General features: G+C 38.6%; 1 protein-coding gene across 1 annotated transcript in view; it reads right to left on the bottom strand.

Annotated features, from left to right (window-relative positions):
- The window catches only part of MYRFL (myelin regulatory factor like), a 115,974-nt gene that overhangs the window by 90,035 nt on the left and 9,140 nt on the right, over positions 1-16,799 (bottom strand). The window contains exons 3-4 of the mRNA XM_021923357.2: positions 5,937-6,050; positions 2,166-2,296 (exon numbers count right to left, since the gene is read on the bottom strand). Of these exons, the coding sequence (XP_021779049.1) occupies positions 2,166-2,296; positions 5,937-6,050 (245 nt within the window). The remainder of the gene's footprint in view (positions 1-2,165; positions 2,297-5,936; positions 6,051-16,799) is intronic.

The raw sequence follows: 16,799 nt of genomic DNA, 5'->3' as shown, positions 1-16,799 counted from the left end.
AGATATACCATGTTCATAGATTGGAAGGCTCAATTTTATTAGAATGTCAAGTCTTCTTGGATAGATCACTAGGTTTGATAAAAATTTAATCAAAATCACAGACGAATTGTTTAAATATTGACAAGCTAATTCTAGTATTTATGTGGGAAGTCAAAGAAACTAGAATAGCCAAGACAATATTGAAACAGAAGAAAAATTCAGAGGACTTACACTATATGATTTTAAGGCTTATGATAAATTGCCTGTGTACAGTAATAAAGATCATATATAGTAATCAAGATAATGTTGTGTTGGCAAAATGATAGGCACATAGATCATGTAAAGGAATAAAGAGTCTAGAAATAGACCCACATATTTTTTGTCAATTGATTTTTTTACAACTGTGCAAAGGCAATTTAATGAAAGAAAGTTATTAAACAAATATTCTGGGATAATTGGACATCCATACACAAAGAAACTAATATCAATCTATATCTCAAGCCTTATACAAAAAAAAAAAAAAAATTCAAAATGGATCACAGACCTAAATGCAAAACTCTAAAACTTTTAAAAGAAAATCTTTGGGAATTTGGATTAGGTAAAGTCTATATTTCTTAGCTATAAACCATAAGCCATATAAGAAAAATTCAATAAATTGGACATCATCAAAATTAAAACTTTTGTTCTGAGAAAAACACTGTTAAGATAATAAAAACATAAGTGACAAACTTGGAGAAAATATTCATGAATAACACACCTAACAAAGTTTTTATATCCAGAATATCTAAAAATTTTTCTAAACTTAAAGAAAACAACCCCAATTTTTAAAAATGGACAAAAGATGTGAATTAACGCTTCACCAAATAAAATGTATAAATGGTGAACTAGTACATGAAATGATGTTCAACATCATTAGTTATTAGAAAAATGCACATCAATACACGATATATCACTACAAACCAATTAGAATGCTACAATAAAAACAATTTTAAACTCATAATACCCAAGAACTGGCAATAAAGAGAAGCAATTGGATATCTCATGCATTGCTACACAAAGTGGTACCACCATTCTACAAAATGTGGATATTTCTACAGTTAAGCTTACACTTACAACATGATATAGCAGTTCTTATCCTAAGTACTTATCATAGAGAAATTTAAAGACTGAGCACACAAAAACACATACATAAATATTTATAGAAGCATGATTTATAATTGCCAAAACTGGAAATAATTCAAATGTCCTTGAACAGATAAATGGCTAAACAAACTGTTGTAACCACTTAAAGATATCTTTCTCTGTAATAAAAAAAGGAATAAAATATTGATCAAAGACATTATGCTAAATGAAAGAAGGCAGACTCAAAGTGTTATATACTGTATGATTTCCTTTATGTCACATTCTGAAATAAATCAAAACCATAGGAACAAAAAACAGACCAGTGGTTACCAGGGATCAGGGTAGATGGTGAGTCTGACCACAAATGAACAGCATAGGGAAATTTTTCAGTGTTGTGTGTTATGATAAAGTGGTTATATTACTATGAACCTGTCAAAACTCATAGAAATTTATACAAAAATTTGAACTTTAGTAGATGTAAATTAAAAATAAGAAAGGCTAGAGTGCCTATGTTAACACCAGAAAATAAGAGCAGAAATCAATGAAATAGAAAACAAAAAAATAAGAATTTAACTTTAACCAAAAGCTAGTACTTTGAGAGATTAAGAAAACTGATAAACGTCATGCCAGATTAACCAAGAAAAAAAAAGACACAAGTTGCTGGCATCAAGAACAACAAATGAATCATCACTATAGATCCTACAGACATTAAAAGTATGAGGGAATAGGAAGAATTTTATGCTGATGAATTTGACAACTTAGTTGAAATGGACAAATTCATTGAAAGACACAAACTGCCTAAGCTGATTACTATCAATAGATAACCCGAATAGCTCCACATCTATTAAATATACTGAATTTGCAGGTGGAGGTGAGGAATGAGTGGAATTTCTCACAAAGAAAATTCTGCACTGGTGATATTTGTCAAAGATCCATAGACATAATAACATCAACTCTACCCAAGTTCTTTTGGAAAACAGAAGAGGAGGGAACACTTCTTAGCTCATTTAATCATTTCATAATATTTTAAACATCAACTAGAGAGCAGTGCTCCCATTACTTACAAGGCCCCCAAATCAAAGTCATTGCCCAAGAATTCCTCCAACAGACTTGTGTCCAGGGCTGGGTTCTCCAGAGTACCATTGGCTCCCTGAGCTGCAAAGGCAAATTGAAAATCTTGAGAACCATGAAGATTTCAGTATGGCCAATAGTTAAAAACATTGACAAATCTTTAAGGTCAGGGACTGTGTCTTTCTTACTGTATACACAAGGATCAATAGCATGGAAGAGGTCCAAAGTAAACATTTATTCAACGGGTGGATGGATGGAAGGATGGATGGCAGTTTTGTTGGTTGGCCAAATTATTTCCAGTTCAGTTCAACAAGAAGTTCAATATCTTGTTTCACATTTTTTTTAGACCTGCCAACAGGTAACAAAATAGTTCTGTCCTTTTCCTTGGTTTACAAAATGAAAATAAATGTACTAGTTTCTTACTGACTTCTCAGTGCCTTACACCAGGAGGATAATAATGTCCTGTTATGACTGATGTTAATGTTGATTCCTTGGTTAAAGTACTGTCTGCCAGCTCTCCTCACTGTAAAAGCTATCCTTTTGTAATTTGTGGGGAGACACTTTGAGATTCTACATACATACTGTTTCTCATCAAATTTTTACCCAATAGTTTTAGCGTCTTTTGATGACCATAAGTATTTTAATACAAAAAAATGAAAAACAAAGTGAAATATTTTCTGTTTTGGTTTAAGCCTCGGTATTCAGCAAAAATTTTTTTTTTCAACTTTGATTTTAGAAATAAAGGGTTCATGTGCAAGTTTATTCCATAGGTATATTGCATGATGCTGAGACTGAAAGTATGGATCCCATCATCCAGGTAGTAAGCATTTATAGTCTTCTTTTTCCAGTCCTGAATCTAATCCAGAATAGCATAATGCATTGGGTTATCATGTCATATCAAAGAGTACAGGCTAGTTGTTTATAAAATGTCCCTCAGTTTTAGTTTGCCTATTATCTTATGGTTAAATTCAAATTGTATATGTTTGACAAGAATATTACTTAAGTAAGGTCCATTCAATGAAATATTATGCAGCCATTTAATAAATTTTACAATGTCTCAAGAGAAGAAAGTGGTTTGCAAAATCTTGTACCCAGTGAATAAAAAACATGTGAGTAAAAAAGGGATATTTACCAACAAGATGTACAAAAGTAACATAAATATTGTGTTGCAACAATAAACAGACCAATATTTTGAGCATAATGAAGTCCAGAAATAAACCCAAAGATATTTATGAGAATTTAGTTTGTGATAAATGTATCATTTTATGTTCATGAAAAAAAGCTACGTTCTATACTAGAATCTCACTTCTACACCAAAATGAATTCCTAAATGTACGGAAGATTTAGATAAACCATAATATTACTAGAAGAAAACAGGTACATATTTGTGTATATTTTGGAAGGAGAAGACGACTCCTAAACCATGATAGGAATACCAAAAAATATACAGAAAAAAAGGTCTATAAATTTGACTACATAAAAATTGAATTTTTCAGAATACATGAAAAGCAAGGTTGAAAGCAAATGCTGCTTCTAAGGTTTTGGACTAATAATTCCCAAATCAAAGCTTCTTAATGATTGCCTGTATCTTACTCACTAGAAAAGGTTCATGAGGGCAAAAATCATAGTTGTCTTATTCGTCACTGTAACCTCATAATACTAAAGCTTTTTTCTTTTCTTTTTTTAAAGAGAGAGGGAGAGAAGTCATTGGAAGAATGAGGTAAATATTTTCTAGAACTCGAGTCAGCTAATGAGGAAGTATATGTGTCTGGATAACAAATGGATAGAAAAGCCACAGAGATGGAATCCAAAATGTTAATGGTGATTATCTTCAGTGATAGTGCTTTGTTTTGTTTTCTTTATACATCTGTTTTATTCTTTAAATGTATTACTTTTGTAATCATCAAGTTATATAAGAAATTCATCTCAGAGTAAGAATAAAACGATCTTTTTCTTTGAAAAAAACAATAGTTGCTGAATGAATGAATGAATATCTTCACTAGCAGGGACTGGATTGATGATCCTTAGTAAAGAGGTGACATAACTGGGGCATACACTCTCTGTTCTGTATGCCCTCCTTCCCCCATCCTTTCTGCAGTTTCTGAGCAGAAGAATACATTAGCACCCAACAACAAAAGGGCCTTGAAATGTGAGTTTCCTTCAGAGTCCTCTGACTAAGCCTTTGTCTTACCGCAGCAGTTTGAGTGGCACAAGAACCTCCCACCCCACCAGAGAATCACCAAAGAATTGTAGCTCCTGACTGCCACTAGTTGATAGTCAATAGACAATATCTAAAAGCCAGCATCCAAGGGTTAAGCTAAGGCGAGGAGTTTATTTGTGCTGAATGCAGAGGAGAGCCAGTTTTGCTGGAGTCAACTGCTCTCTAAGCTGCCACGGATAAACAAATGCACTCAATCCCATCATTTAGAAGAGTGTCAAGAGCACCGCATGATGCAGGTATTATCTTTGGCAATTCCCAATCGCCATTCTGTGAGGTACACTTTGTTCCGTGCTTTGCTTTGCTAGAGGATTATAGTACTCACATCTGTAGAACCTGAAAAATTTTTTTCGCCTTTCCCAACAGTGGAAAGTGATAAAGTTTTTCTTTCATCTTATTAAAATCTGAAATAGATGATATTGAATGATGAAATTGAATGAGGTCTTAATAAATTTTGTGGGTTTTTTCCAGGTACAGTTTAAATACATAATAGTTCTGCTTTCTATCCCCCACCCCAATGCCCCTCAAGTTTTATGCTGGCTTCATAAAAAGAATTTGCAGGCTTTTCTTCTTTCTCCACATTCTAGAATTGTGAAAATTGTGGAGGAGACATCACCAACTCAATTTGTTGACATGAGCTAAGATGAAAATGAGTGGCGTACATCCCACATGCCTCCTGGATTCACAGGAGAGATTCCTGGAGATTTAGATGGACAGAAATGACCTCATAGTGGAGTTAAGTCTTGAGCTGGACTTTGAAGAAAGGCTGGGATGGACAAGACATCTTCATTCTTTCATTGATTCAACCACAATTTACTAAGGACCTACCATGTGCCAAGCATTGCACAAGGTTCTGGGGACACAGCTGTGGAAAAGAAGACAAGAACCCCTTAGAGGGCTTGCATTCTAAGGGAGGGAAAGGAGGCGACATTGTGGTAGGGTAGGACACACATGACATATAAAAAATAACAAATACAAGGTATTTTCAGAGAATGAGGAAAACAAAACGGGCTGGTATAATAGACTGTGATGGAGCAAGCGCTTTTCTATGCGGACTCCTCTCTCAGGAGGGAGCCATGCAGAGACCAAGGGCAGAGCGTGCCAGGTGGAGAAAAATGGCAGTGGCAAGAAACAAATCATCCAATGGGTTAGAGCATGGGAGCATGGGCATAGGACAGGAGGGCAGAGCAATAGGAAGCTTTTGGAGAGTGACATCATATACTTTATGTTTTCGAAGGTCATTCTGGTGGCTTGTGGGAAGATTATAAGGGTACAAGAAGAGAAGGGAGATCAATTTGAATACTTCTGCAGTTATCCAGGGACACTCGGAGTTGGAATTTCTCACTCTGGGCCAAGCAAAACAATAAGCACTTTGCTTATGTGATCTTATTTAATCTTCCTAACAGCCCTAGAAGGTGGCCATCAATACTACTCCCAGTTTACAGAAAAGGCCAAGTGATTACACAGGTTACCCAGCTTGTCCAAATCACACAGCATGTAAGTGGCACACAGGGAAGCCAACCCAGGCTACTGAGCCTGGTCTCACCACTGCCTTATGCTCCACCGCCTCGTGCTCCGCCGCCTCCCCAGCAATGCCCGCCAACTGCAGGAAGGACTGACTTGCTTCTACTGCTTCACTGGGCTTTGGGCAAACCGACTGCTAACAGAAGCAGATGGAGGGAGGAATCTGTTTAGTTTTCCCCTGAAGCCCCTGCTGGTGTCCCATCTGCTTTATATAGCACCCTTCACTCTCCCCTCCACACACCCCACACAATTCCTCAGGTAGAAATAGGAGGTGGCTCATAGATTCTAAGACCTGACTTCTGTGTCACTTGCTTGATATCACCCACCGGCCCCCACCCACTCCCCCAGGTAGAAATAGGAGATGGGCCACAGCTCTAGGACCTGGCTGATGTGGCTTTTGCCCAAGCACCTTAACGAATCAGGAGAGATGATCCCTGCAGTAGCTGGCTTCCTCTTGGACTCCAAAATCCTATCTGTGTTTTCCAAATCCAGAGGAAATTACTCAAAAAGATAAATCCACAGTGTCACATAAAATTGTTTTCAGGAGGTTTTACACACAGAGAACAACTCTCAAATGGCTCCTAAAATAAATCTCATGCTTTTAAAAATAAACGTTTTGCTCTAAATGTTTTTAACACTTGTTTATAACACCCAAGCCTGCCAAGAGGGCACCCGTAAGCATCCTATCCCCCATCAGGGAGGCTCAGTTTGAAATCAGGTTCCACTCTTTACTTCTGTAGCTAGGAGGGGCTGCCACAGTTTTGCTTACAAAGGGAAAAGCTGCCTAGGCCTCCTGGGTGTGTCAGAGAAACTGTCCCGTACTGCTTTTGTAAAGCAAAGCCCTTCCTTACCCTAATTCTCTGCCTCCCTTTCCAGGGGCAGCAAGAGCTGTAAGACAGTAAGATGTCCTGCTGCTCTTGGCCTTAGGCAGACAATAAAAATGCACTTGGTTATGAAGATGAGTCCATCAGGGAGTACTACAAACACACCCAAGTTGCATCCACAGGACCTACTAAAAAATCTACATATGCCTATGGGGCTTCTCCAAGGGCGTGAGCAGGGAAGGCACAGCAAAGACCTTGCTTTCAGGACTCCCTGCCTTCTCCATTCACCACCTGCCAGTCCTATATAAAGATCTTTTATTTCCATCCAACAGCTTTCTTCATCACTTTCCCCAACACTGATAAGGCCCTCTTCTTGATTTATTATTTCACACGTGGTGCCACACAGTGACACCCAGAGTATTCAGACAACTGGCAAGATGACAAAATTTGTTCCAACAACTCTAGCTGTTTAAATGATTTTAAAAATAATAATGAGGGTCTCCCAAACGGTTGCTTTCTGGATTTAAACATAAAGATAGTTTCCCTCTGACATGCCAGTGTTCATGAAAAACTGGAGTGGAAATGTTAATAGATATTTCAAAGAAGAAGAAAGAGGAGAGGAAGAAAAGAAGATGGAGGAGATGAAGAGAAATAAAATACTCCCCTTCTCTCATTTGCTTAGAATACTTTGGCCTTGAAACATCCATTAAATGTAGTACTGGATCTAAAATCTAATGTTGGTGTGTAGAGACACAACCAGTCCAGAGTTAGAGAAGTAAGGATGACATTTTCTTAGAGATATTACCAATCATTAATTGACTAATTGCTTTATTCTTTTACTTACACATTTACTTAGTGTTCACTCTGTGTCCTGAAATAAAATCAGAAATAAGCTCACGGTCCAGTGAGGGACAAGAAAATCAGCTATAGCAATGCAAGGTGTTAAGTAATGATAAACGTGTGCTTGGATACTATGGGAGTCTTTTAATTAGGCTGGCCTTGGGTGAGCCAAGGACTTCCTATCAGTGACACCTGAGAGGGCTTTTTAAGGTTAAGTACGGATTCACTAGGTGAAAGATGATAAACATCCTAGGAACACAAAAGGCATGGGCAAATAAATTCAAATAATCAACAGCAGGACTCTGTGGAAACGTGCCCATAGTCTGACCACAGCCAGGAGGCAGGTGAAGAAGATGGTAGAGACTGAGAGCCACACCATTCCTGGACCCCACTGCCAGCTGTATGTGCTTTTATTTCAACCACTATAGCAATTATGTATCGTGCATCTCTTTCTCTCTGCTCAATTCTAAGCCTTTCTAGGGCAAAAACTTTTTTTTATTGTACAGATCCTAAGCATCTAGAACAGGACTTAAAACATTATAGCTATTCAATAACTGTTGACCTTGTTAGATGAGTAAATAAAGCTTTGAATGAGTAGATGTAATTATGAATGGTGGAAAGTGTATTATGATAAGAACTTTATCTTGAAAATGATAGAGTCATTGAAAAACTTTAAGCAGGAGAGTGATGTGATTAGGTTTATAATTCTGAAAGATCATTTAGCCTGCAGTTGGGAGACTGGACTGAAGCTGGGCAAGACTAGTTTAAAGAGACTAGTCAAGGACATTGCCAACATTAAACTTCCCATATTGCATTTCTTAACACAGTGGACATGTGATATGGGCCAGGCACAGTGCTAAGGGTTAGGGACCAAACACAAAGGAGCAATAGTAGTTAAGGACTCTGGTTCTATAGTCAGGCTAGGGCTTACATCCTTGCTGAGACTTAGCTGTGTAACCCAGGACAAGTTAACTAGCCTCTCAGTGTCTTTCTTTATTTACTTTCCTCATTTTCAAAATGAGGTTAATACACTACAAGCATCTACCTCATAGAGTTGTTGTGGGAATTAAATGAGATAATACATGCAAAGTGCTTAGCATAGGTCCTAGCTCAATAAATGCTACCCCTGGTCATTACCATTAGTTTCTGTGCTCAAGAAGTTTATAGACCAGTAAGAAAAACTGACATAAAAACATATCATAGCAAGATAATGTTACAACAGAGATGCACACAGGGCCTTGTGGGGCACTTTAATGACTCAACAGGAGCAAAAAGGTGCCAGGAAAAGCTTCTAAGAGCAGGGGTGAACAAGGCTACAACTATCAACAGAAATAGGTCTTAGGGCCTTGAATGCTGTGAAAGTCTGACCTGGTGCGGTGTGGTCAGGAAAGTGGAAGAACGTGCAGCGATGTGCTGGAGCCAGGTTGTACAAGCTTGTGCACATCTCTTCCAACTTCATATTTAACGTGATGTGAGTAGCTTGAAATCGGCCATAGTGAGATCATTTACACCATGGAAATGAGCAAATGCTACAAATCAGGGCTGCTTCCCGACTTTCCCTTTCCCCAAACCTAAAGAGTTGGTTATTACACATTTACCACATCACTGTATGTGACTAGTATTTGGGAGGATAAGCCATTGAATTTTGTGATTGACTGTAAGAAATCTAGGTGACTCCCAGTCCCTGTCTTGATGGTCATGCTGGTGACCTGAAATAGGAAATATGAGAGAATTGGATGAGGAGCCGGGGAAGGAGCATGAGTTTATCTGCATGGGGCCATGTACTCTTTTGTACTCTTGGAGACAGAAGTGAGCAGCAGGGCACTGCCCCCAAGAAAAACTCCACCTAACAACCTGGAATCCTGGGAATCTCCCAGTCTCCTAGTACAGATAGTCTTACATTGACCCGAGAAGAATCTAATCAGTTATTTCAAACAGAAGTAACGTGACCCATTGTTGGAAATAATAACTGAATTAGAAGACTATCTCTGGCTGGACTTTAACATGACATGAATCACCTGGAATTTATTATGTGCCTGATAATTGAGAGATAAAATCAAAATTAACCTTTATTCAACTTGAGTAAATAAATAGTTCAAGCACATTGTGTAACAGGATGGCAACCCCCACATGGGTTTTCTAAAACTGTTACAGATGCAAAAATCTGGCAAAGATTGTTAAAAACTTGGCTGCTGGACTCTAAGAACAGCAGAAAACATCCAGGAACCTACATGTGTCTACCAAGAACTAGCCGTGCAAAAGGACCTCATTGCCTTTCCTGTTCAGCTGCCTGACTGGCAGATTAGGAGACTCTCAAAGGAAATGTGTATCTTTATTTCAACTAGACACTAAATGAACTTACTCATCCAAAATTCATTGCATATGTAATGAAGAGCAGTGTGCAAGGCGTCAAGGATACAACAGTGAGCAGCACTAAGGCAGGAGAGGGGAGCACAGGGAAGTCAACAGGCAGGAACACTGCAGTGGGATGTCAGACCCAAGCAGACATTTAGAAGGAGCTTTTGATACAACTCGGGAGTAGAGAGGAGAGGTCAAAAATGGTTGTATTTGTAGCTAAGATGGAGAAATGTAGAGGAAATCATGCTAGAATCAGGTGAATTTGTACCTGGGAGAATAACTGTCCCCCCAGAGAGTTAAACTGAAGAAAATCCTAAAATTCAGCATAAAATTATTTGCTCTCATCCTTCTCAACAATGTTACTTGTAATTCAGAAAAATATAGAGAAGGCAAACTGAACACACATTCAGACGGCCTGAAGGAAGTGGGCAAGGTACAATATAGTAGAAAACGTCAGACTCTAATCTTGACTGATTGCATTCATGACTGACTTTGGCAGGATGAGATTTAGTAGCTTAAGCATACAGGTTTGCATTGGTTTTTCTAGTTATGTAAATACAATATGGGCAAATTTGGTTTATGAATGAATAGATGACAAAGACACGAGTCTTTTAGTTTTGTCATAGGTTTTGAAAAGACAAGGAAACTAATGTAGAATTATAATAAAATATTGAGTACGGAACTAGGATACTGCAATTCCTGCTTCACTATGCACAGGTCAGATCTTGAGGATGTGGGACCCAGGTTTTAAAAGGAATGCTAACAAATAGTAGAGGATCCAGAGGAGATCCAGCAAGGAGCAAAAGAATCACAAGCTAAGCTATTTGAGAGACAATCAATGGAGAAGATTGATAATACTTGGTAAGTTTAGTGAACACTTATTATGTACCAATACTATGCTAAGAATTTTACATTTACTTTCTCATTTAATCCTCAAAACAGTTTTATTCTGTGAGATAGGTACTATGATTATCCCTATTTTTCAGAGAAGCTGTCTTAGTGAGCTTAACTATTGCTCAAGTTGCAATAACACAAGTGTCACGGCAGGGGCTCAGGTGTTTTCTACATAACATAATGTACGTGTTCCTGAACAACCTTGCTTTCTGTAGAACTGCAAAAAATAGTAGAAGAATGTAGAGTTGAAAAACACTAAAAGTTAATAAAAACAAAGACAAATCTAATAAAAATTTAAGACATGCTAAATTATTATTAATATTGCTAAGTACTTCAGTAAATATTGGCATTTAACCTTTATTTAGAAATATTAGAAGGGGTTGCAAAGAAGAGTTGCAGTGCTGAATTATGAAGACCAAAGGGAAAGAGAGGGGGAAACTGAGATGATGATAACTAGTTTAAATCAGTTACTATCCATCTGACAGAGCTGGGTCAGAACCTACTCTTTCTAGGTTCAAGGACTCTCCTCCTCTATCTGAAAAGATTTGGCTTCCGTTTGCAGGAAAGAAGGTGGGTGTGCCTGCTGATGTAGGCACAGTATATGTAACTTTAGTATATGTAACTCAGCCATATGTAACTTTAACATGTTATGGATCTACGTTCCTTTAACATTACAGTTACTGAAATGCCACATGAATCCATCCTTCACTGCTTTTTCACAAACTTAGGAATCACTCAGGGTAAAGAATAAATGATTGCTGGTCGGCTCAATGTCTTTAGAGAGCTGCCCTTGTGGCTTTGCACAGCTTCTCGTGAATAATCTAAAAATTTTAATGGGATTCAAACTAAGAAGGGAAAGTGACTAGTTCGTTGCATCATGTAACCTCTATCATGGTAAAAGTATTTCAGGGTCTTTACTAGTACATTATCCTGTTCACACTTCTCCTTTTAAATTAGTGATTAGAAATATAAATTAAGCATGATCCTCTGGCCTTTCTGGAAGTCTGGGAATCAATTTTTTCAGCAGTTTGAGAAACCATACAGCTAAGCCTTTTCCCAGTCCTACAATGTGAGGATTAAACTTTTATGTTACATCCATTTTTTCTTCAACAACATACATTAATGTTAATATACAGAAGAATAAATAAAACTACCAAAAAAAAAAATAAAACACAATTGACTACATGTTAAGCAATATTAACTTTAGCCATAGAAGATAAATTTGGGAAAGAGAAGCTGACAATTTCTTTTAAATGACAGGAACATGTCTCATAGAAATGAGTAATCTCATTGAGTTTATAACCAAGGTTTGGAAGAATTATTGTTCTGGTTTGGCCTATTAGAAAGTCTAATTTTGCCCAAGGCCAAAAAAGGAGGAGGAAGATGAAGAAGAAAAACAGAGGGGAGAAGAAGAGGAGGCAGGGGAGCAAGGGACAAAGCCTTTCAAAAGGAAGGACAGCTAAAGAGGAGACACCACCCACAGGCTCTGCAGGTGAGTTGGCTCACCCGGAATGTACAGTGTTAAATATTAAATCAACGTCCCCTGGGCTGACACTGCATGGCACAAGTTCAGCAAGATGTGACAAGAAAACTGCTCACCTATGGCTTTCAGGGGTGCCTGTCCTGACCCAGCAATGCCTTTCTGTCCTCCCAAGTCAGGCAGAAAGGGAAAGGACAGTCCAATAGAGCACTGTCTGAGGGCCTAGTCTTCAGCCAGTTGCAGGATAAAGAAGGAAATCCAGAAGACTTGGAATCCTGGAAAAGGGATTTGAGTTTTTTATTTATTGACTCAACACATACATTTGAGAAACTGCTATGTATCAGTCCCTGCTGAGGAAATAGGAATGAAGAAGGCATAGTTTCCTCCTTCCAGGTGTCCATAGGAGACAGACACAGAAAAAAGGCATTCATTACATACTTTGAAAGGTGAAGTGCAAAGTACTGAGGAAACACACTGGGAGCCCCTGGGGGAATGATGCCAAAGTCAGAACCTTGAGTGAACCAAGTTAACCAAGTAAACAAGGCAGGGAAGTGTGCTCCAGAAAGAGGGAGCCCCATGTGACCCAGAGGTAAGAAGAGCATGAGACTTGGAAAACTGCAAGTCAGGCAGACCTGGGTTAAATTCTACTTTTACTTAACTTCTCTGGGCCTACTTCCTCATCTGGATAAAGGAGATGGGTTTTACCACCCTTAGAGAGTTGCTTGCAGATGAAACGTGATAACATATATGAATCTACTACTGGTGCATGGCACACAGTAAATGTGCATCCCTTTCTAATTCCTCCCCTGCTCTCTGCCTCCACTCCCCCAGAGACAGGGCTCAGAACAATGAACCGATTGTTGAACTCATGACACATCAGTTACATCCTAGCAGAAGGTTAGGAAAAGTCCGAAAAGATAGAAACTTTGACTCTGTCCTGAAGAGGTAGTGGGGTTGGGTAGCCAGTGGCCAGTTTGTGAGCAATTATACAATGGCTAGCGGTAAGTGAGGGGAGGATAGAAGGGAGGCGATTTTCCCAAATACTGATTATATTTATTGGCATCTCGCTCTAGAATACGGAAGCTAATGGGCCAATACATGTCTTTCCCTGCTCTTTCCCTCTAGGTAGGCAGAGTGGTGTGCAGATAAAAAGAGCGCTGGACTTGGAATGAAAAGACAGGGTCTTGCCTGAAATTTATCAGTCTGATTTTAGACACATCTGTCAATTTGTTAAGGCTCAATTTTTTTTTTAAATGTGTGAAGGACAAACAAGTTGATGGAAATCCAAGAGTTTGTAAAATCTCAAACTCTATAAGCAAGCATAACACAAATGGCAGAGTGAGAAAGAAACTTTGAAGTTGGGTTAAGAATGAACTGGCAAAATAAACACGTTAATATTGGTGGCTATCTATAGATTTTTGTTTTTTCTAACGTTTTCACAAAAAGCCAGCAAAGGGGAGGACAGGTCCTGAGCACTGTTTCACAGACCTCACCTCCTTACCACCAGTAAAGGTTACTTCAGATTCTCACACAGAAACCTGCCTCTCTCAGGGGAAGGAAGCAAATTTTTGTTTGTCTTATCCTTATGCAGATAAAAGGAGCTAACGGCAGTTCTTCAAATGCTTCTGAAGGAACAACACTTGAGATGGATGGATAATAGATTTTAAAGTGTCCTTCTTCTGATTGACTGGAATTAGCCTGCTCATGCTAACAGCTAGATCTTACTCTTATATTCACACAGAAAAATTGTTCCAAGGAATATTTACTCTTAGCAGAAGAGCTTTGACTAGCGTTATCTTGTGGAATTATAATCATCTGTGTCATTTCTGCCTCTTCCTGCACATAGGACTGATGCAGGAGTGCTGGGTAGAGCAGGGCGTGTTCCCTAGTTAGGGCTCCACCTCCATGGACCTAGGTGAGGACAGGCATTTCTGTTGCGTTTCCCAAGACCAGCCTGGCCTGCCACGTCCCCCATCCTGTGCCTATAAAAACCCGAGACCCAGACACAGAAGCAGCTGGAGGGCAAGAGGAGCACATTGGTGGAAGAACACACAGGCGGCTGGATGTCAAGAGGAATGGACCCACACTGGCATGCCGGCTAGCCACTGACCGGCAGAAGCACACGGAATTTGGCCAGGGCAGTCCGGGCCACTGAGTGGGAAAACCGTCTCCCTTCTGGTTCCCCCATCTGCTGAGAGCTACTTCCACTCAATAAAACCTTGCACTCATTCTCCAAGCCCACGTAATGATCCGATTCTTTCTGTACACCAAGGCAAGAACCTGGGATACAGAAAGCCCTCGGTCCTTGTGACAAGGCAGAGGGTCTAGTTGAGCTGGTTAACACAAGTCTACAGACGGCAAAACTAAAAGAGCACACGGTAACACACATCCACTGGGGCTTTAGGAGCTGTAAGCATTCACCTCTAGACACTGCCGTGGTGTTGGAGCCCCACAGCCTGCCAGTCTGTATGCTCCCCTAGAGGTTTGAGTAGCGGTGCACTGAAAAAGCGAGCCACTGCCCCTGTCACATGCCTTGTGAGGGGGACAAGGGAACCTTTTCCATTTCAGGAACTTTCATGAGACTTATCGATAGATTTGTTTCAAAGCAACAAGCTTCCCTAATCCAACAATGGAAGAAAAAAAGGGGATCATTGTCTCTACCCTTTCCATCTATGGAATCCACTACATATACAGAACACATATAGGAACAAAGGCAGTAAAATTCCAAAGAAGTCTAATCTGCTTTTGCACTGTTTTAATACAGATGAATTAAAAAAAATAGCTATGCAAATTTAAAAACTGTTTCCCATGCATGCTTTTATGAGCGGTTAAATACACGAGTTGTACTGGAGTTCTTTATAGGATGTTAAATAGTAATATATCCTTCTGGATTATATGGACTTTCAAACCTTTAATTCTGATTTTTCATGAACAAAAACAGCAGAAGTAGTTAAAAACTTCTATCCCTTTTAAGGAAGTAGAGAATTTAGTTGGGTTCTGAGCCAGCTTCCCTAAACCTTGCCAAGGCATGGCTAAATGACCTACTTGAGATCAGTGATTAACAAGGTCAGCAGATAACATTTTTCTATATGAATTTTGTACCACCCCAGCCTTTCCTGAAAGACAGTTGATAGATAAAAGAACCGGTTCTTTTAAAGTGAGAGCATCACAGAACATAGGTAAACTGAAAAAAGTTATCTCCTTAAAATGAATTTGCAGTCTCTCAACTTTAGAACTTCTTACAGATTTACTATAAAATTAGAACAAATGCTTCAGACGATCTAACAACAGGACAATAATAACAATGTATTTCTTTCAGCTTTGAGTCTATCCCCAAAGAATGCCAACTAAACCTTGGAAATAATTAAGTTTCACTGTTATGTGTTTTCTGAAAAATGTTGATTTCAAGACCAACATGAAAAAGCTGAACCTTTTGCAATAAAAGGAAATACTCAGTACTTTGTCCTTTGTTGCTTGGCAACTAAGGGCTATAAATGGATTTTATGATTATAAATTCACTGGAATTAATGTGAACATGTAAAACTTGTAATAATTCCCTGGAGACAGGAGTGTTTCTTTGAAAAAGAAATGTCTGGATATACGTATGCAGCTGTACTCATTCTTGTTTCACAATAAATAAAGCAAGCAATTTGGTTCCTTCATATTTGCAAATATTATAATAAAACCACTACCATTTATTCTATTATTTTAACATTTTATCATTCATATTCACAACCATAAGAGGGTAGGTGTGATTATCCCCATTTGACAGATGGAGAACATTGAAACTTTAAAAGGTCACACAACTAAGATGCAAATAAACCAGGATTCAAAGCCAAGTCTGCCTGAAACAAGGCATACGCCATTTGCCTGCATACCACAGAGATTCCTAGGAAGCATATTTCTCAGCTCTTAATAGTTGAGCTATTGGTAGCTTTAACCCTATGAGAATGACACTAATTCTCAGCATCAAGTCACATGATGCTCTCTTCAGAACACATTATTTCTTATTGCCATATATGACATTTGTTTCTTACATTGTTAACACCAGGGTATCAACCATTGGGGTCCCATCTTGCTGGACTTTTTGTCCTGAGTCAGGTTACCCAAAATTACAAGATTAAGAGTTAATATTTATACTGCCCTTCTGGGCATAGCCTTCTGTCTAACTTCCCTCTGTATATTTTTGTTATGCACAGAGCAGTACTGAAGAACAGTGATGGTGTTCTGATATCTTTGTACTCTTATTAGTGGACTTACATTGTGAGTTTCTGGAGCTGCCTGCTCAATGAACATAAGCCATTACCTTTTTACCACTAACACCTCATCTTATTTGTGCTAGAGCTGGGATTTTCAAAGGAATAATGGCAGATGGCAGTAAAGTGCCAACTGCTAGCAGTCCAGAATAATTTTACATGCAAATTGTAGAAAGAAAGAAAGAAAGAAAGAAAGAAAGAAAGAAAGAAAGAAAGAAAGAAAGAAAGAAAGA

Source organism: Papio anubis, chromosome 9, assembly GCF_008728515.1.
Source record: "Papio anubis isolate 15944 chromosome 9, Panubis1.0, whole genome shotgun sequence".
NCBI lineage: Eukaryota > Metazoa > Chordata > Mammalia > Primates > Cercopithecidae > Papio > Papio anubis.
Note: the sequence above shows the minus strand (reverse complement) of the source record. Positions and strands in the feature narration are given on the sequence as shown.